Below are 20,931 nucleotides of genomic sequence, written 5' to 3' on the forward strand. Positions count from 1 at the left end.
TCCTGATTTCGCTAGCCCGCGCTCCGCGCAACCCTTCAGACGTCTGCCACTTGGCCCTTGGGGTTATTTTGGCCTTTCATGTAGCGCTCCAGGCCATGCACGTCGACAAACACAATTAAATATATTCCTGATCAGGTGGCGCCATCTGTGTTTGTCGTCACGAAATTGTGACTTGTCGTGACTCGATGGGGAAAGTTTGACGCCCTACAATAAAGTAAGCGTGCATCGTATCGAAATGTAATTTTCGTCGAATGCAATATTAAGATACTCTTCGCACTTTAATTTCTCAAAATTCAATTTAGTTCCCAATCATACGTTTTTTATAACACAGAGAAGTAATGATATTTTTAACTTTATTTTTTATTTTGAAACCTGAAGTGTTTACTTAATTAAATAGTTAATTTTTATCACTCTAATGTTCCATAGGTTATGCATATAAATTTTGGTATGAATTAGATAATTATAGCTGGAGAAAATAAATGTTAAAATTTGAAAGTAAGGTCAACTAAAATATTAATGAAAAAGAGTCTGCTAATTATGTCCTTAACTTGCTGACATTAAGTTGTTAATCGATGGCAGCTCTTTAATTTGGTATAAGAGATATAGTTTTACACAACACACATGAAAAGTTTAAGGCGCTCACAGATAAGCAAATGGATATGATAGGTGAGGTTGCACCTTAAAGGACACCATGCAAAGGAAAAATACTTTTTTTACACAGCCTGGATGAAAAAAGAATATAATAAAACAAATTTACAACGAAGAAAAAAATGTAGAGCTGTATTATGGCGCAAAACAAATTTATAGTGTGCACTCGCGGGAGCCGCCGCGGGTCACGTGGTAGACCTGTCGCCGTCGCTCGGCGCCGCTGCCGCCTCAAAGTCACTCCGCCGACGCACGCTGAGCGTAGTGCGCCGCTGTTTCAACGCGTTTCGGCGTTTCTCCACGCCGCCGCCGCCTTGCCGCGCAAGTTTGTCAGCTCCGCGGCGCCGCCGCCGTCATCTGTCCGGCGCAGAGGACTATCACATCTGCTTGCGCTTTTTCAGGAGTTTTCTTTGGGCTCTAAAAGTTACCTATTAATCTTAGTTTTTTGTTATACTTCAAACAAAGATGAATAAGTTACTTTTAGATGCCATACGAAGCTTCCGAAAGAGCGCAAGTGCCACGTGACAAATTGCGGCCAGTCACTTGACAAAAAGAGGCCACTTTTCCTCGGCGCCCGCGGGCGCCAACTACAAATCCATATAGCGTCGTAAATATAGCTCTAAAAACTTTTATTTGTGGTTGAAAATTGGTTTTATGCCTTCCCCTTCCCAACCAGGGCCCGTTTGCTCGGTGCGCTAACCGCGGCTAAAGTTAGCCGCAGTACCTAGGAGAGGGATTTTGAGATCACGTGACTGGCACGGTGGGGATGCGGGGAAACATGGCGGTGCCCCAGTGAGTGAGCGCCGCTCGCTTTGGAACTAATATGTCGTTGCGGTTGCAATATCGGGCGCGTTAGTCAGCAACGAATAATGCAGGAGGCTTTCGCTTTGCCTTACCTCACTTAAATCGCAAAGCATGGGCAATGACATCGCCGCATTTTTTAGATAGTGTTTCAATTCTGGGCATTCCTAAGCCTAAATGAACGTGATAATTGTCGGCATGGTAACGTCTTTGGAAAGCGGATTGTTGATAGCACACAAAAGCAGACAGCGTCCCGACATACTTTTTTTTCTAAATTATCCAAGCATCGCGAGGAGAACGCTGGAAGTTTAATTCTACGGTTCACGCGCGCTGGCCTTCCTCTTATAAAAGATTTGAAGTAAAAAATCATAATAAGGCTTTAACGAACGCGCGTGCAAGGCAAAATTTGTTTTATACATTTTGCTTTAGAACGGTTACTACTGCAGACGCCAGCACGCGCGACGCGTGCAACTACAGTCGTAGCATGCACCTCGGTGCTTGAATAATTTACAAAAAAGATCTGTTGGGACGCCGTTTGCTTTTGTGTGCTATCAACAATCCGCTTTCCAAAGACGTTGCTATGGCGACAATTATCGCGTTCATTTAGGCTTAGGAGTGCCCAGAATCGAAACACTATCTAAAAAATGCGGCTATGTCATTGCCCATGCTTTGCGGTTTAAGTGAGGTAAGGCAAAGCGAAAGCCTCCTGGACCATTCGTTGCTGACTAACGCTCCCGATATTGCAACCACAACGACATATTAGTTCCAAAGCGAGCGGCGCTCACTCACTGGGGCACCGCCATGTTTCCCTGCATCCCTACCGAGCCCAGTCACGTGATCTCAAAATCCCTCTCCTAGGTACTGCGGCTAACTTTAGCCACGGTTAGTGCTTCGGGCAAACGGGCCCAGGCTGTTAAAAATTTTCCTTTGCGCGTGTCCTTTAAAGGGCCTCTGACACGCCAAAAAAATTTTTTTTTAATGCTAGGCGTTGAAATGGCATGTCAGGACGTTACAAAAAAATTGTTTCACTATAGAGGTGCGTATTTTTTTTTTATAAAAAATAGAAATACGAGGCCCATTTCAAAGTTCCCGCCCGTGCACTGTGACGTAACAGTGTACCGCAAGGTGTCGGGGCGGTCAGAAGAGAGGCATCGCCGGAAGTCACGTGAGTTGTATCCCTCCTCGTGCTTACCGCGAACGCGTGTAATATTTTTTAAATATTTTTCTTATTCTCCGCACCTCCACGAGCGATATCCAAACAGACAAGGTTTCTTTTATTTGGTTTTCATCGCTTAATGTTGCCGTAAAGGTAGAAGAAGAGGAGTCAGTGAATTGACGTGATCAATTAAAGTGCCTAGAAGGTGCTGTGTGAGGGACTGTCCCGGTATTTCAGCAACTGAAGAGGAGATCGCACTGCTTGCATTTCCGAGAGACGGTAGGCATCTTCAGCCTGGAGAGTATACGATGATTCGACGACCTCGGTGTCCGAAGCTTCAACAAGGCAATTGGACGTGTCGTACGCAAGCAATCCTAATTTCTGCGAGCGTTATAAAATTTTTTTTTTCAAAACTTGTTAGCTTTTTTTGTGCTCAGTATTGCTCTGTATCATCGGACTGACGGCATGCACTCGTAGACTGGCTTGTACTCGCAACGCTTTCATCATTGACCTCCATCACGTCGATCCACTGACTCTTCGTCCTCAACTTTTACAGCACGCAAACTAACCAACGGTGCAGCGATAAAGAGCTAGTGGAACCGAAACTTCGTTTTCTACAATCGCTCGTACAAAGAGCAGAAAAAAAAAAAATCATAGGCACGGTCGCGGAGAGCACGAGGAGTGAAACTCACGTGACTTCCTGCGAACCCACTTTTCGTGACTTAGGTCGATGCCTTCCTTCTGACCGCCCCGACAGCTTGCGGTACACTGTTACGTCACAGTGCACTGGCGGGAACTTGGAATTGGGCCTCCTATTTCTATTTTTTTTTATCAAAGAACTAAGCATCTCTATAGTAAAACAATTTTTTTGTAATATCCTGACATGCCATTTCAACGCCTAGCAGGAAAAACAAATTTTTTTGGCGTGTCAGAGGCCCTAAGGGTGTACGCAGCATAGCTCCGGAATATTTAGGTTTCAGAGGATACATAGTGGGCATTATCAAACCTGCGATAACCCCATGTCGTGCCGGCGTTCACAAAAGTTCCTGTCATTGCACGGATTGTTACCGTCTCGATCGTGGTATGAAAGCGAAGAATAACAAGCAATAACGAAGCTATAGCGAAACTATAATGACGATTGACTTTGCACCGCGTGATTTGTACTGCCTGGTCGTCTTTTGCGCATTCTAGCTCATATCGCTAGCTACCTTACACGTTCATATCCTAGCGCCATGGTTCATTGCCAGAACCTAAGTTGTCCTACCGGTTTTAACAATGCGGTGATGGGGCCACCACATTTACCCCTGATTGGTTGATTGCACTGGAGCGTTGAGAGCATTGACGCCGCTTGTTCACGACCCGAGATTGGTAGGGAAATGTAGACAAGCTTGATCATAATGACAAAGACCGAGGCGCACAAAATATTTTGATCACAGACTACGACCTCGCATATCCATCTGGCACAAAGTGACGTCACGTTAATTAAGGTCACATGACGCTGTCGCGTGTTGTCAATTTCTACGCTGAATTTAGTGGGCAAATTGACGTCACGTGACAAACTTTTCCGCTAAATTTTCCGGTGAAATTAACGTGACGGTTCTTCGTGACAGTTGTCTTGTGAAACTCGGCCAATAAAACAGATTACGTATTAAAATTAGGTTGCTAGAATAGGTCTAAAAGTATTACGATGCGTGTTGTTATTTAATAAAATACATGTATTTGCGTGCCTTGTGGCGCGATTGGCATTAGCAACAATTCCCTTACCAATGCTCGTGCGCAGGATCGTGCCCACGTCAAGGTTGGTAGAAGTCCGCCAGGAAATCGGAGTCCAGTTGGGTCACGAGGTCGTGCCCGACAATTACGTCTTCCTCAAGAGCGTCGGCAGGAATTTCACGCAGGTAAGAGATTTGATGGTAATGGCAGTTCTGTGCCACCAGGTGAAGGTCCGCTACTACCTCCATGCTACGCTTGACGCAAACCACGACTCTGTTGGTGACGAAATTATTTGGTTCGGTATTATTGATTGTCAGCGACAATTTCGTTGGTGTGTGTAATAAGCACGGTGGAAGCTTGTAGTCATCTTGTTCTTAAACCAATACCGTCGGAGTTGTCAGTCCAAAGTTCCTCTTAGTTTCATTAATAAAATTAGAATTCATCATACTCCGGGGGGTAATAGAGAACGTTTGACCAATCGTTGAACGCCTACCACAGTAACGCTTTTTTTTTGGTCGCGTACAAAGCGCGACACTGTCAGCGCGAACAAGCGATCGCCGGTTTTTCTAGTTTTTCTCTTTGAAACCAAATGATGTCATCCAAGTTATTATTGTTACGGAAAGAGCTCATTTAGTTCTATAATTTAAGGCTGCGGTCCCACAGCAGCCATCTTGAACAAGGCGTTAGTTCAACCAATAGATGGCGACACGCACCCGTGGGGTGGCCGAAACATTGGATCACAGTGGGATGGCTCGAGCACCATCACGTTCCCCTCGTGGCCTTGCTCGCGCCGCTGCCAGCTGTGCTCAGATAGCTCAAGTAGCGTGGCCCAGCAAACGGATGTATGCGAGAATGTGAGGCTGGGTATAAATTGTTCTCTGATATAGGGAGATGCGGCTCGGCGGTTGTAACGGGCTTTCGCAATAAATCTTACCAAGAAGGAATCAAATGTTGATTGACGTGTGAATATTCTATCAATAAAAATTTCCTCTGCAGGAATGCACGCTCAGTAGACTCGACCAGGGGAAACGGACGTCAAGTAAACTGCTTCGCGATTTACGGTACTTACCTCATCATTTTATCGACGACTAAAATAATGTCACGAAATATTGTGTTTCACGGGGTCCGGAAGATGTTGTAAAGGTTGTTACATTATAGTTCCCTGAAAACAAACGCCGTTGCAATATTTTCGGAAGTACCGACACATATAATGTTGTAAGCACAGCTTAGGAAAACCGTCAGAAGAAATAGGAAGACGTTTATTTGCAATGAAGACGCTATGAATGAACGGCGTTTAGCGACGCCAAGTTATGAGCGTTCGGGAATTTATAAGTTGACGTGATTGCTGACTATGGACATGCGAACAATGAAGGCCAGTTTTGTCGGGAGATGGTGTTGCGGTGATGACCTGATATCGGACAACTCATGGCAGACGAACCAGCAAGTTTCTTCTCAGCGAATGGTAAGTGTCCAGTGTCAAGCACAACACGTGGCTACCAACGTTGTCGACATTTCGAACACTTGCCGCTTTCGACAAAAGTCCTGGTACCTGGGCTAACTTTGTGGAAAGACTCGAAGTCTTCCTTGAATCCAACGCCATCATGAACAGTAACTAAAAACGATCCACTATTCAGTCGGTGGGTGGCGAAACGTATCCATCTACGGAGTCATGGGCGATGTGTGCTCTAAGTGGCTGTAAGTCTACACGATGCCTGCCACGACGTCCAAACACGTCATTGACGTTCTACGGTCTCTTTACCTACTTTTGCCCTACCGAAAATACTTTTCTCTAACAACGCGCAAAATTTTGCTTCAAATAAAATAAACAAGGTTTTGAAGAAAAAAAAACCGGCATGAGGCATCACATTAGTGCACCATACCATCCTGCAACTAACGGGCAAGCAGAGCAGATGGTGTGCAAAACGAAAAAAAGCCCTTTTGAAGCTTACGGAAGAAGCAGTTCAGTGAAGAATCGCCAGGTTCTTGTTCCGGCAGCACGCGACGGTCTCATCTTACACGAAAAAAAAACCCGCCGAAGCAATATTCGGCGGACGAAGAGCCACACCCCTCGATCTCATATTACTGTAGCCTACGAACAAAGATCGAGAGATTCCCAGATAGAGAGTAATGGCAGTTTAATCGGTCGGACAACTCGTCTACGTGAGGAATTTCAGCGGAAGTGGGGCCTTCCATGTAAAACTTGAGTAGAAAAGGCTCTATGTTGGTTGACCAGGAGGTGTCATCTCTCTGAATACGTTGGATATCAATGACCTTCAGTGTAAATATAACTAAATCACAAAACTCTCTTTGTGTATTGTTTAACTGCCCTTGTATTTGATAGTAGAAGCTATTGTGGTGATATGGACCTTTCGCACCAGGCTCCTTTTTCTTATTTTTCGCCTCAGACTCCTTTGCGGTTTAAGTATGCTTCAAGAATCTTTTGGAACGGGGACACTTTACGTCAACGAGGCCATTTGTTCTAAGTAGTCAATCAGGGAATGCTGCTAGAAATCCGTCCCTCATATTAACAAATAAGCCGCACTTTTGCACAGTGCAGTTGTCCTGTTCAACGTACAGTTGTAAAGCAGCATCCTCGTTGATTCTACCTTATACTGTTGCAGGTGAAGAAAGTCTTTGGGTACACGATACTTGAAAAAAGTCTGGCACTGTACGTTGTGGTTCGACACCCACTAATGTCGCCGTCCTTATGGTGCCTCATCAATTTATAATTACCTCGTCACCTCATATTGCTCTTCATCAACAGTAAGTACAATAGGCTACCGCCGTATTACAATCCAAGAATTGAAAAATTTAGTCGTTCAGTCCTTCAAATTTATTATTTATACATTGTTATTACGTTTCATTACCTCGAGACGATCGACGTCCATCGTCGATCTTCAAATACTTATACCTGTATATAAATTAGACGCACAAGAAGGGGCAGGGGGGGGGGGGGTCGGTGGCCGAGTGCATGGTCTAGCGCACACCAGCTCGGAGCACTTGGAGCGAAAGCTCGCGCTGCAGAACCCACCCCGCCCCTGCCCGTTTCGATCTGGATGAGCATCGTACCGGCGTGCGGTCGTGTATCACTACTGCGTGGTGCACGTTAAAGACCCCAGGTTTGCGGCTGTACCGCACTGGCTAAATTGTTCATCTAAAGCTGAGACGCCAGACGCCCACTAAGGCAGACTAACTTCCGGCTGTATAAACCTACACACAACAATTTGCAATTAGACGCATAATAACAAAGAACACAGCGTGCCGCATCTTTTCTTTTGGTGCCTTTTTTTTTTTTTTTTTAACCAGCGCAAGCTCGTGCGTTCTTTCTTTTGAGACGGTTACCGCTCATTCACACTGGAAGCGGATCCGCGTTCGCAAAGCGGTTGCGAACGCGGTTGTATAAAGATCCAGTACAATTGCACGCGCACTCGATGACGTCGAGTGCGCGTGCAGTTGTACTGGACCTTTATACAACTGCGTTCGCAAAGCGGTTGCGAGCGCGGTTGTATAAAGGTCCAGTACAACTGCACGCGCACTCGACGTTACCGCTCATTCACACTGGAAGCGGATCCGCGTTCGCAAAGCGGTTGCGAACGCGGTTGTAAAAAGATCCAGTACAATTGCACGCGCACTCGATGACGTCGAGTGCGCGTGCAGTTGTACTGGACCTTTATACAACCGCGTTCGCAAAGCGGTTGCGAGCGCGGTTGTATAAAGGTCCAGTACAACTGCACGCGCACTCGACGTTACCGCTCATTCACACTGGAAGCGGATCCGCGTTCGCAAAGCGGTTGCGAGCGCGGTTGTATAAAGGTCCAGTACAACTGCACGCGCACTCGACGTCATCGAGTGCGCGTGCAATTGTACTGGATCTTTATACAACCGCGTTCGCAACCGCTTTGCGAACGCGGATCCGCTTCCAGTGTACGGTCGCACATAAAACCCGCGTTTCTCCTACCCGCCCGCTTCCTCCTCTCATTATGTGTATTTTGTTATAACTAAATAAGCTATAATGATGGTGTATTATTCATATTTACTTTCAGTTTCAGTCAGGGAAAAAGAGTTTCGCGGAAACTAGAGCCAATAAATGAGCTGCGCTTAGAGTATCGGCACTCCCTTCCCCGATAGTGTTGTGAACGCCGCCATTTTGGTGCTTGTGCAGAGCAGGCGCAACTGCCGATCGTCATGATTCAAAAGTGCGACATCGTCAGCATTAGATTCGGTGTTAGGAAGCTCATGTAATGTTGCTTTGCTTTTGTCGAAAACTGTTTAAAGTGGAGGACGGAAAAGCGTTTCTTGTGATTTTAGATAAAGCTTCAAATAACTGGCAACCATGATTGTAAGCCACAATAAGGCCAAGTGTCGCTACTCTGAAGCGTAGCTTATGTAATGACACTATTCATGCTCTTGTTCAAGAAGCTTGTAATACCTGGAGGGGCCATGACGTAAGCACCGTGGATTCCACAAGCCACTACCTTTTGACACCTGCCTCTTCTTCATTGTTCCCGCTTGTGCCAGTAAATAAGCTGCGGTTCCGAGTAACGACACTTGGCTTAAAATTGTGGCTTAAAATCATGGTTGCCAGTTATATGGAGCTTTATCTAAAATCACAGGAAACGCTTTTCCGTCCCTCACAAATGTTTAAACAACCCGCGACAGAGCATTTCAATATTGCATCAGCTTCCTAGCACCGCATCTAATGCTGAGGAAATCGTACTTTTGGATCATGATGATCGGCAGGTGCGTTTGCTCTGAGCAAGACCCAAAATGGCGGCGCCCAAACCAATTTTGGGGAACTGAGTGCCGATACTTTAAAGCTCATGTAGTGACTCTAGGCATAAAGTGAACTCGGGTGTATTATTTTCCTCTTCGTCTTTATTGTTTATTGATTTCAATCATATCGAATAATGAACGCATTATATCACGCTACGCTTGTGTAATTATTTGTCTTAGATTTATTAGCCTGACCCAAGACTTAAACCATTCATTTATCGATAGTAAATCTTCCAATATATTTTTTAAATGTGAAGGTAAAAAGACACGGAGATTGATGATGATACAGATGCCAACGCCGCCCTCGGAAATTTTTTGAACACTAGAAATCAGCAGTTTGTCTGCCATCCGCCAGGTAGCGCAACAAAACACCCAAACAGTTTTTAATTGGTTTTAAAATTAGCTAAGCTCTACACCTATTAAGAAACCGAAGCAAGATCATTGGGAAAATTTAATACATCGCAATGTATATCTATTCCAAACAATAAATGTTATTAAATGCCAATAAATCTGTTTGATGTCCAAAACAGATATGCCTCAAAAACAGGTAAGTTTGAAGGGCTCCTGGAGCGTTATGACTTTGAAAATGAAAAAAAGCCATCGTCCACCTCTTGGGCAACCATTGTAGCTCTAAATGTTATAAAATATTTTATCATAGTTTAATTATTTCTTCAGCGGCATTTGAACTACCATGTCTCGAAGCACAAAAAAGTGCTACGTTTGATATAAAATATCTAAACAAAAAAATTTTACACAACATTAAATTTTTTTCTGCATATTACCGATTATAAGCACTACATATGTAGCTAATTTCATTGCCCTAGCGCTTGTCATTAAAAACATATTTGTGCTGAAAAATGTCAATTTTAGGGCAATATTTGGAGGGATGAAAAAAACAAAGTAGTGCAAATATCAAAAAAGTGGATCGTTAGATTCTGCTCCGACATCATCTTAACAAAACTGCTATATTGGAACCGTGCTATCTTTAATGGATCGTTCATAAAACATGAACTAGCGGAGCAAGTGAGGGTCCGCGCCATCATATTCGCAACGCTACAAATGCGCATGAACAGTAAAAACCAACACATACATAATATCAAATGAAAGAGGATTGCATTGCCTTTCGAATGACATCAATCCCACAAAACAGTATTTAAAAGGAGATGAGTAATGGCCTGCCAAAAAGTACCTAAACTGCCACATTCAGTGGGACCGTGGCCTTAAGCGATGAAATTTTGTGCTCGCTAATACTATTTAGAAGTAAAATTCGACAATGCTCGCGCTAACAGTGTCGCGATGTGTATGTAGCCAATGGAGGAGATGTTCCGGGTGTTTGGGAGGAGAGACAACCGTGATTTAGGCCAGCGTAAATAAGCTATGAATCGGAGAAAGTTGAAACTCAATGAGAGTCGGACGTTTCCGGTGGTGATAGAATGCGAAGCTTTGAGAACTCGAAGTCACCTGGATCAACAAATGAAGGCAAAAGATGAAATTGCCCTATGTGCTGACTTCCGCCTAAGCGTAATAGTCTTCAAACAAGAAGTGACGCTCTGAACGTAAGTCGGATTCGTACTAGGGTAAAACACTTAAAACCGAGAAAAATATTATTGACTTCTTTCTTGCTGACAAGTTTTCTTTCCAGTTAAATACATGATACAGGCCCCCATAATGCGATTCCCTGTTTCGGCGATAGTAGGCTTGTGGAAGCCGTCTGTAAAAGAAAGTTCATTTTTTTATCCCGGTAACGTCATGTTAAAAAAAGTGTTCGGGTCATATTATCCCCGCTATCTTCAAGCTTTCGCGGAGTTACAGCTTTCTGCGATGCGTAGTTAATTTACGCGGTGAAAAAAGTAGGTGTTCTTTTCTCACAAACACTCGGTACTACGTAATCTTTACGACATAAGATATACATCAGAGGCCCCGCTCACGGAAGGCTACCCTCGCCTACCCAAAAAAGGTCTGGTGTCACTGTAGCCTTTTTTTGTTTTGGTCAACTACTGTTCAGTGGTACCCCATTGATATGAAGATTCCTCAGGTTATTGAATGTTAATTTCCGAGCAACTGCCTGAGATTATAGAAACGCCTTTCTTTGCGTGGCCTCATTTTGTGACTGCAGAAAAATAGTGCGTATTTATTCGGTAGATCATCCTTTTCTGAGAATTCTGGGGAAGGAGCTCCTTTTACATATTTTATGTTGCAACTGACTATAGGCGTTGAAATCGGTCCTTGGGGACAACTGCCGTATAAAGCTTTTAGCCACGCCCCATGGTCAGAGACAAAATGAAAACAGCAGTAAAGAGTTTCATTTGATTATGCTTCGGCGTCTTCTGGACCTGGAGCATGCACACCCAGGTAAATCACTGCAATAGCATCCTCTATGCTCACAAAGCCTGACAGTTCGACGACGGAGCCATAGAGGGCCTGGTCGCAGATTTGGAGCGCGATGACCTGGTAGCACAGAGCATCAAAGAGCCATTTCTCGGAAAGCCTGGACATCAGCGCGCAGCGTTTGCAGCGGTGGGGACACGAAACACACTTGTTCGCTCGGGAGAAGTGTGTTTCGGCGTCTCGCCGCATAGGGGCGCCAGTCACGTGACTCTCCTCTCATCCGTTGTCTGCCGCTCCACCTTTTCCATTTCGGCGGCCGCTTCTCGTGACGATCTGCCAGGTTTCGTCAGCATATAGGAGCCCCTGTAACTGCGGAAACATTTTTTTTTTAATACAGAATGTGTTATGGACTGGATCTTACGCGAAAAGTGTCACGCTCGCGCTCAAGCCTGTGACGAAAAACATTACACACAAGTCAGGGCAACATAAAGCATACACTGCCCCTAGCAGGCGAGGCGTAAGCATCCAAGAAAAAGAATCATACTTAGCCATAATTAATCGTACATACTGATATATAGGTGTGATTAACTGTAACAGGCGAGATTTATCAAGCGGCCTGGTAGAGATCGAATCCCGTACCGTGCGATGCGCAGCCTGACGCCTTTGCTCGGCGCCACGAGAGGAGATGAAGGGTCTGAAACACAAACAGTAGGACACAATGTGGCGCACGGGAGCCCGCGTAAACAGGTGACCCTCGCCGCGTGCAGCTTGCTACAGAACGGCAAGCCGTAGCTCCCCAGATAATCCCATAGCCTCACGGGGTCGATCGTAATGCACCAACGTATAGCGCAACGAGCGTGGGACCCAATAGATGGATTAGCTGGAGCAATAACTTCCCTCTCCTTGAGATTACATCGGTTATCTCAAGGAGCTGGCTCCTAGTACTCCAAGAGCACCATGGTCGCAAGACACGACGCACACCCTTGGGAGGAGCAGAACTTCGATACTTTAAAATAATACATTCTACTTCGTTCAACTGTATAAATCATTTTTTAAGGCGTCGTTAGTTTGACAATTGCGGCGCCCACGACGCCGTCTAGCGTCTTAAAACTTGCAATACTGGCTGCCTGTGGCAGCGCGGCAAACTGAATGTCTAGGCAAAGGTTAGGGTATGAGGGAATTAGGCTAGACTTGGGTATGGTGGGCTACAGTGACTTGGCTGGAACTTGTTACAAAATTATAGCGTGAAGCTAGGACAGGAAGAAACAATGTGACAGGACAGAGTCCAAGCCTTCCTTCCTGTCCTAGTTTTTTGCGCTATAATTTTGTAATAAATAACCAACTAGCGGGAAGGATAATTTTCATTCAGCTGGAACTTGGCCGGTTAAATCGAGCTGACTAATGACAGCTAGGCTATCACGTTGCCTCCTCGAAAGAACGAGGAGGAAGGCGGTGGGATGGGTTGATTGAATTTCTTAAAAATATTAATATATGACCAGGTTAATTTACTCTTTGCAATTAAGCTCTTGGCACTTGATACCTGTCTCTCGAGTGGTTTTATGTATACGTTTTCATACCCTTCACGTCCCATGGAGTAATAGCATCCGATACCTCGTAGTGATAACCGAATCCGAGCAGTAACACGGGGTTGGAATCGCTCCGCTTGCCTTAGACAAAGTAGTGAGCATAAACGTTAAGATTAGTCTGAAACAGAGCCCTCGCAATTTATGCTCCCTATCGACTGATTTCATAAATAAGGAAACTTTGGGAACATGTGAAGCTCAATAACATTACAGCCACACTCGCGCTGCAACTTCTTGTGCCCGTCGCAAACTTTTGGCGATTGTTCTTAGGCTTATTAAAATGATTTATGCTCCCGAGGACGACGCAGCGATAGCCGTAGATTTACGGAAATCGTAACATGGTAAAAAAAAACAAAAAAACACTAGGAACTAATTTACGCACGACGTCCGTTTCTAAGCCCTTTCGTCCATACTTCATACCGACATATTTTGTATACCCTGTGCCAGCGGGCAACCTAAAAATGTAGCAGATTGAGGGTGCTTCAGTTAGACGTTGGTGGGAGATTGTGCGAAAAAAGTTTGTTAGTCAGCGCAGCGCCGAGGGACGGGGGCGTCAGCGGACACACCGAGACACCGGATTCGCCAAGACGGCAAAGACGGATGCCTCCACTGTCTCGACGGGCTTCCACGACGATAAATGACGGCAACCACCCCTCCTAATTAAAAGAGAAAAAAAACTTCGAGGATGCGCGCGTCCAGTCGTGCCATCTACGCAAACGTTGTCGGCGACAAGGACTCGATTTTCGCAAAATAAAAAAAATCTCCAATTAAAAAAAAAAAAAATACAGAAAGCGGAAAGTGTGCACTTTTCCAGCCGAAAAACGGGAAGCGGGAACGCTTTGTTTCGTTTTTCGGTTTGTGCATGCATTGTGTCGGAGCCAGACGGAGACATCGGGGAGAGAGGGTGCGCGGGATGTCGAGTCAGTCCTCAGTAAGATGTCACTCGTGACCGACCAATGCGAATTTCTCTGTCCACCTGCTCCTTCGCATACATCGCCTCTCTAGCTTGGTGTCTCTCTTCCTTTAGCCGGTCCGAAGTTCTGTTTGATGCTTCGCACCTTCCTTGCCTGCTGCTCTGCACTTTCCTCCTCCATGCCCCCACCTGGGTGCCCTAAAGTCCCTTGATACATCTTTTACAAGGAACGACAACCAATACAATTGAGAAAGCACAATCCGCTGGAACAAAATAACGGCATTCAGTTCAAGCCTCTGCTGTGCGCCGCCATTCGCTACCTGAAACCTGCGCCGTCACGCAGCCGGCGCTTCAAGGAATGTCGCTACTTGTACAAAGCTCTTATATAGGGTCTTTGGGCTGCCCCCATCAAAAAACGTGACAAAGTTGAAAGCGTTTAAAAAAATCTCGTCTAAAACTGCACTTTTCCCGCTTTCCAGCTTTGGTTTGTAGACCACTTTAGTATTATTTCCAGTAAAGTAATCGCAGAACCCGCGGAAACTTCTCATTAAACCATACTGCTCGCACACACTCCACTCGATGAGCACGTGAGTGTGTCGTATGAGCAACGCATCTAAAACCAGCCGCAACCCTCTAGTAACCAAAAATAACTAACATTAATGTACGCGTAATGCACGCACAACATATTAGCGAGTTTTAGAATAAAGGGCCTCAAAGATTTGGGTGCCCCAAACAGCTCAGGGGCATCGCAATGGGCATGCTCAGAAGTTCTGCGCATGCTCAGTGGGACGCCCCAGGCTGTTTGGGGCACCCAAAGCTGTGGGGCCCCCTATTCTAGAACTCGCTATTGTGTGCTTCCCTGGTTTAGCTGAACCTGGATGAGAAATGCCGATAAACCTGTTTTACGTGTTGTTTGTCTGATGCATTAAATGTTGCACTTTTTCAGGTGAAAGCCTCGCAAGAGATGGAACTCAAGGCCAAAAACTTCATGCCACCTTACGTGAGTTGTGACGTCTAACAACACACTTATTAGAGTAGTTTACGCTCGGGACCTAATTTCGACCAACACTAGGCACTACGGCAATCAAGAAACTCTGCTACAAGTGACTACGTAAGATAAAAACCCAGTAAGTTTAAGTGGTTACACGAGAAACACGCGCAACGGGGAACAAGAAATAAGGAGAAATCGAACCAAGTAAATTAAGTCTACGTTTCGTCACAGACGTTATGTTATTTATTTAATTTATTTATTAGCTTTATAAACTTCGACCATAGGACATTTTTTTAAAAGATGAATTCCATTCAATATGTTCAAAAACACAAAACAATTAGAAGCACGAAGAGGGCGCAAATATCTGCGGTTTCTTTTTTAAAACTGTGTGAAAGAAAACGAATTTTTTTTCCAGTTACCAATTTTTTATTTATTAATATAAACAAATTTTGGGGTAAATAAACAAACTCAACAAAGCAATAGCCTGTTTGCACAAACGTCATAAAAAATAAAAGAAGTTCAGAGTAGCCATAGTGCGTTGTCATGTAAATGCTGGTTGCGCAATTTCAAATTTCTCATCAGAGGCAGAAACCACGGTGTTGGATATCTGTATCATTAACTAATTCTTAAAAAGAAAAAACACATAATGATTGAATGGAAGCTGTATAAGTGGTGCCTAATATTCAGGACATAAATATAGGTGGATTCATGTAAGTATTTCCATCTCACGCCAAAGGCTTTCTCCGCGAGCTGGTTTGGGAACGAATATCTTTACACCCTGCAAAATACCCAAGAAAGCCGAACGATAGTTGTATTTACCTCAGCAACGCTGCCATCGAAGAGATAGAGGCTAGTAACATTACCTTTGTCAGCTTTGTAATCAGATAATTGATAAAATGCCGCACAAGATCGGACGCAGAAAAAATACAGCACAAGAGAGTTCACAAATAACGAATAGAAAGAAGCATGCGACTTCCGAAATTTTTTTTAAAATCTATTTGTTAATAAAATAGCGTGGCAAACTTCCGGGCAATTGTTTTAGACGTGAAGCATTTTTGGTATCGCTCCTGTACGTTACGTACCCCGGCGCGTATGCGCTGACGGTGCTTTTCAACAGATAACTTAACACTCGACATATAGACTTGACAGCAGTTTCTGGAATGTAGATACTGGCGCCAGTCGGGCTTTGAAGGCTGACGTTTTTTTCCAGAACCTCCCATACACACCAGGATCAGCCATTCAAAGTTGATCCCGTGACCTTTTCACCAGCAAATCAGCGTCGAGCTTTACTGTCAACTTTTTGGGGCTTCACTAAATCTGCCAAACGCCCCCCCCCCCCCCCCCCCCTTTCTCCTCTCCTCTGGAGAACCAAAAAACGCTTCTCGTTAAAACGTTTTTTTTTATCTGACTTCGACGTGCATTCTATGCGAATATCGTTAGAATAAAATGACACTTCCAAAGTACACGGGCTTGCCGAGTTTGCGCACAGAACGGATTTTTTTTTCTCCTGAATAACGTACCGCTGCCAACTTTCACCGTATATTTAATTCATGTTTTCTTACATCTTCCTTTACTAGTACCCTAGCAATATTCTTTCTAATACGTTCGTTGATGGTAGATGGAAAAACATAATAAAATGTTGTCTTGTAACTACTAAGCCTTCATGCAGTCCCGACCCGAAAATATAAACCAATGTTGACCTGTTTACTTTAAGAAAAAAAAAAAAAAAAGAATCAACCAACAGAATGTGAGAAAAACAAAAATAAAAAAGAAAACACCCTAGCGCTTTCGACGTGATGTTTACTCGAGTACGTTGTCTCGAAGTTTGAAAGTATTGACGTTCAATGCTCGGTTAACTTTTTTAACGAGAGGCTCCCACGCCCCAGGGGGTTTTAAAGACAAGGGCTTCTGAAGTGTGCCGCCTTTATTTTTATATTAATTTGTTTGCTCCTCGCTAAGAATGCAAGTTTTCTGCGATTGGTGTGCGCGGTGTTCCCGATCAAAGATGGCGTGATGAACATTTTACCATCGTCGTTACATCAGGAAGAGAAAAAAAAAAGGGGAAGTTTTATGCATTATTCATGCGATGCAAGGAAGTAGTTCTAAGAAGATTTTGTTGTCGAAAGAAGAAACGATGCCTTGATGCCTTAAACGTGTACTTATTAATTGAAAAACATGCAGCTCATCCAAGTTGCACTTGCTGCATACGAGGTATGGCAAAAACGTAATGAGACTGGTTTTCTTTTTACCATGAATTTTAGTATTTTTACAAATCAAGGTTACCCCCTTCATAGTAGTTCCCTTGGGCAGCTGCACACGGACGGAGGCGCTGTTTTCATTGTTTGTGGCAGTGCCGGAAGGCTTCTGCTGGAATGCCTTTCAGCAGATGATATTATCCAAAGTACCAAAATGGCGCCCATTCAAGTGGTGTTTGAGCCGGGAGAATACAAAGAAGTCTCAAGGACTGAGATGCGGCAAATAGGGCGTCTGGGAAACCACAGGAATGCCTTTTTTGTTTCGTTAAACATTCATGAATGAAAATTGCAGTATGACATGGTGGGTTGTCGTGGTACAGCATCCAAGTGCGTGCAATGCCTGATCGCATACCTGCCATCCTCTTCCTGAGCCTTTCAAGAACTTCCCAATAAAAAAAAAAAAGTTTGATTCACAGTTGGTCCTGGACGCAAAAATTCTTCGCAAACGATTCCCTGACTGTCACAAAAAGAAGAAACAACAAAAAGTGAGAAATGATTTGAGTTTTGATTTGTTGCACAACGTGCACTATATTTTGCCGGTCCATCTTTGTAACGCACCTGACAGGCACAAGCTTTCTTGAGATGCTCTCAACAATCGCGTAACAACGGTAGCAAGTTCAAGGTTATACCGAGTCTTCGGCAGGGATTAACCTAACTGCCATGGGAAGGAGCAAGCAGCAGCAGCATTGTCGGTTCGTGCACTGGTTTTGCCAGTCTTATGACTTTTCTGGGACACCTCGTATATTTTAATGTAACGCATGGAGGGGAAAATAAGTAACGTTCAGCGTGGATCCGGACCTCTTTTTTACCACTGTTCTTGAGATCAGTTTCGCACACGTCAGTAAAACAAGTAATTGATTACAATCGCGAATAATCTCAATTAAAAAATGTTCAATTAGATTACTTGATTACACAAGCGATTGACCGTTACTTGAAAAAAAAAGTTACTTTTCCGATTACTTGAGTTTTTCAAATTGACAGAATTTTCCGCCGGTTTTAGAACGGGCCATTCGTACTGTCCATTAATGAATTCAAATCGCGGAATTACGAATTTCTTATCGTGTCATTATGCGGGCTTTTGGTAGATCGCCCTCCCATCGGAGACTTGGTTCCATTTTTCTCGGTAGGAAACTCGGAGAAACAAAGGGCGCCGTAAGTAAACGAGGGGGAAATAGTAATGACTACAGATAATTGTAGTACTACAATGAGGTTACTCTTACGATTACTTCATACCGTTCAATTTTTCTTGAGATAGTACGGGATTATAGTGTGTGTGTGCTTGCTCTAGCTTTTACTTAAAATAAATATATATATATATATATATATATATATATATATATATATATATATATATATATATATATATATATATATATATATATATATATATATATATATATATATATATGTGTGTGTGTGTCGTGTTATGCTAATTTTGTACTCTTTCGCGTAACCTATAAAATATGCCGCGTTTTGCCCCGTTGGAACGTGTCTCGATGGCAGTCGGGGCTAGAGTCACTATTAAGAAGCACAAAAGGGCGTGGCGCGCATGCCACGCATCTCATTATAGCCCCGCGGCCAATCAGATTGCAGCGTTAGCCGATAAGGACGCGAAAAAGCCAATCACGTAGCCCGAAGCGTGAACGTACTAAACCACACCCTGCGTTCCTTAAGCTGTCAGTGACTATGCGGAGCGCAAGTTCGTCTGCTTCTTTTGCAGGGGTTCTAGTGACGTCAGAACGACGCTGTGTTTTGACTGGCTCTGATTGAATTATAGTGGGTAGACCTCAAAGCAAGCTGCCTCAAGGGCTCTACCCACTATCCTTCAATCAGAGCCAATCAGGGCTCGGCGTCTGTCTGACGTCACTACAACCCCTGCAAAAGAAGCAGACGGACTTGCGCTCCGCATAGTCCGCCGCAACTCAAGAAGACAGGGCGAGGGAAAGACAGGCCGGGGAGGAGGAAGCGGATGGAACACTGAAGAGGAGAGGGGAAATCTTCTCCTCTTTCCAGCGTTCCGTCTGCTTCCTCCTCCTCGGCCTGCGTTTCATTCGCCTTACCTTTTTGAGTTGCAACGGACTGTATATACAATCTAAGAAATAGGGGGTGTAGTACTTACACCCTTCGTGCCATACATAACGCCCCAAAACTATATTTCGACGTTCAGTGCACTAACGTGGAACTGACGATACCAACTTTTACGAGTTGCTTGATGACTGTGTGATATAACTTACTAAATAACTAAAGAACTTACAGAAACTATTATTAAGGTTTTGCACCAGGCCCACAAAACCTTGAGTGTTTTTCCGTTGTCTTTAATGAGTACATTAGCGATTTTAGTAAGTTGTGTTTCTCGACAATAAAACTGCACGTGAATGTTGGCATCGTCGGTTCGATGTAAGTGGAATGAACGTCGAACTGTAAATTTCTTGAGGTGTTATATATGGGACAAGAGCACTACATCCTATATTTCTGAGATTGTATACGATTTTAATTTCTGATGACTTTTTTTTTCTTTCTTTTTTTACCTGGTGGTTTGATATTACAAAAAATGCTTTGATAATTTGATAAAAAAAAAGTGTGAATCTATTTTGACTGAGACGTGAAGGATTGACCTCGTTTTTTTGAATTATTGAAGCGGAAAAAAACAATTGCATGCTTGCTTCGCAGTTTTCCATCCATCTACGATATGCCGATAGTTCTGTGGTGGTATATATATTCAGATAATTGCTTAGAAATAGGTTGGGCAGTTGGGCTAATGGATGAAGATATTAATTGCTGTTTATTTTCTAGAAGATTTGTGGGTCGCCTATCAATATCGCCCGATCAGGCCGAGTTCCATTCGCCCCAAGGAAGTCACACGAGGGAGCGCTATCATTAAGCAAGGTTTAATTGATACTCATGTGCTCGGTGTTGTCCGGGTCTTTCCTGGCCTCGCTGAAGTCCGGGTGGGCTCGTGAGGTCCGGCTCTTTGTAGGCTCCTCAGCACCGTCTGTCCTGTTGGCCCACCGTCCTTCGAACCTCAGCCTCGCACCGACCACGAGCCTCCCCCTTCTTCTTCCCCGCTCTCGGCGCCGCCCTTCCGCGTGCCGTGAGGCTCATTGTTCCCCACACTCCCCTCCCCTCAAGCCTCCAACTCCGGGGGTTCCGAAGCATCCTAAGTCGATGGACCGTCCGCCAAGCACTCTTCCAGCTCGCCCATCTCCGCGTCGCTGGTGGTGGTGGACGCGGATGGTGCCGCAGCCGTTGAACGGGGTGCCGGCACCGGTGGGACTGGTGCGTGTTCGAGGAAGAGGCCGAGTGCCGGGTCTTCGGCGGCGGCTCCGTCGACGAAAGAATCTGGCCCGTCGGTAGCATAAGGGGTCGCTGGATTGTTGGCCAAGTACTCCTCCAGCTCATTCATCTCCGCGTCGCTGGTGTTGGTGGACGCGGATGGGGCCGCAGTTGTCGAACGGGGGGCCGGCACTGGTGGGGCCGGTGTGTGCTTGGGGAAGGGGCCGAGCGCCGGGTTTTCGGCGGCGAACCCGTCAACGAGCAGTTGTTCGGGGGCAGGACTCCGGCTTCCAGTAGCTTGGCTGAAGCCGAGAGCCGCCGGAGCTAGAAGGTCTGGCCGATCCCGGCGAAGCAGTTGTACTGCTGCTGCGACGCCGGCGGGGCGGCCCATGTTTTTCAGGAGGTCAGTGTGTCGGCGGCTGGCCTCGTGTGTGTCCTGGTGGACCACCGGGACTTGGCACAGCCAGCAGGCGTCTGGGTGGTCGTCGGGTAGCGAAAAA

At 44.9% G+C, this 20,931-nt stretch overlaps 1 protein-coding gene across 1 annotated transcript in view; it reads left to right on the top strand.

Moving 5' to 3' along the window:
* The window catches only part of LOC121046977 (serine-rich adhesin for platelets-like), a 156,914-nt gene that overhangs the window by 15,318 nt on the left and 120,665 nt on the right, over window positions 1–20,931 (top strand). The window contains exons 3-4 of the mRNA XM_042289185.1: window positions 4,383–4,500; window positions 14,859–14,912. Of these exons, the coding sequence (XP_042145119.1) occupies window positions 4,383–4,500; window positions 14,859–14,912 (172 nt within the window). The remainder of the gene's footprint in view (window positions 1–4,382; window positions 4,501–14,858; window positions 14,913–20,931) is intronic.

This window comes from Ixodes scapularis, unplaced genomic scaffold (assembly GCF_016920785.2).
Source record: "Ixodes scapularis isolate PalLabHiFi unplaced genomic scaffold, ASM1692078v2 PGA_scaffold12__126_contigs__length_90152505, whole genome shotgun sequence".
In the NCBI taxonomy this organism is placed as follows: Eukaryota; Metazoa; Arthropoda; class Arachnida; order Ixodida; family Ixodidae; genus Ixodes; species Ixodes scapularis.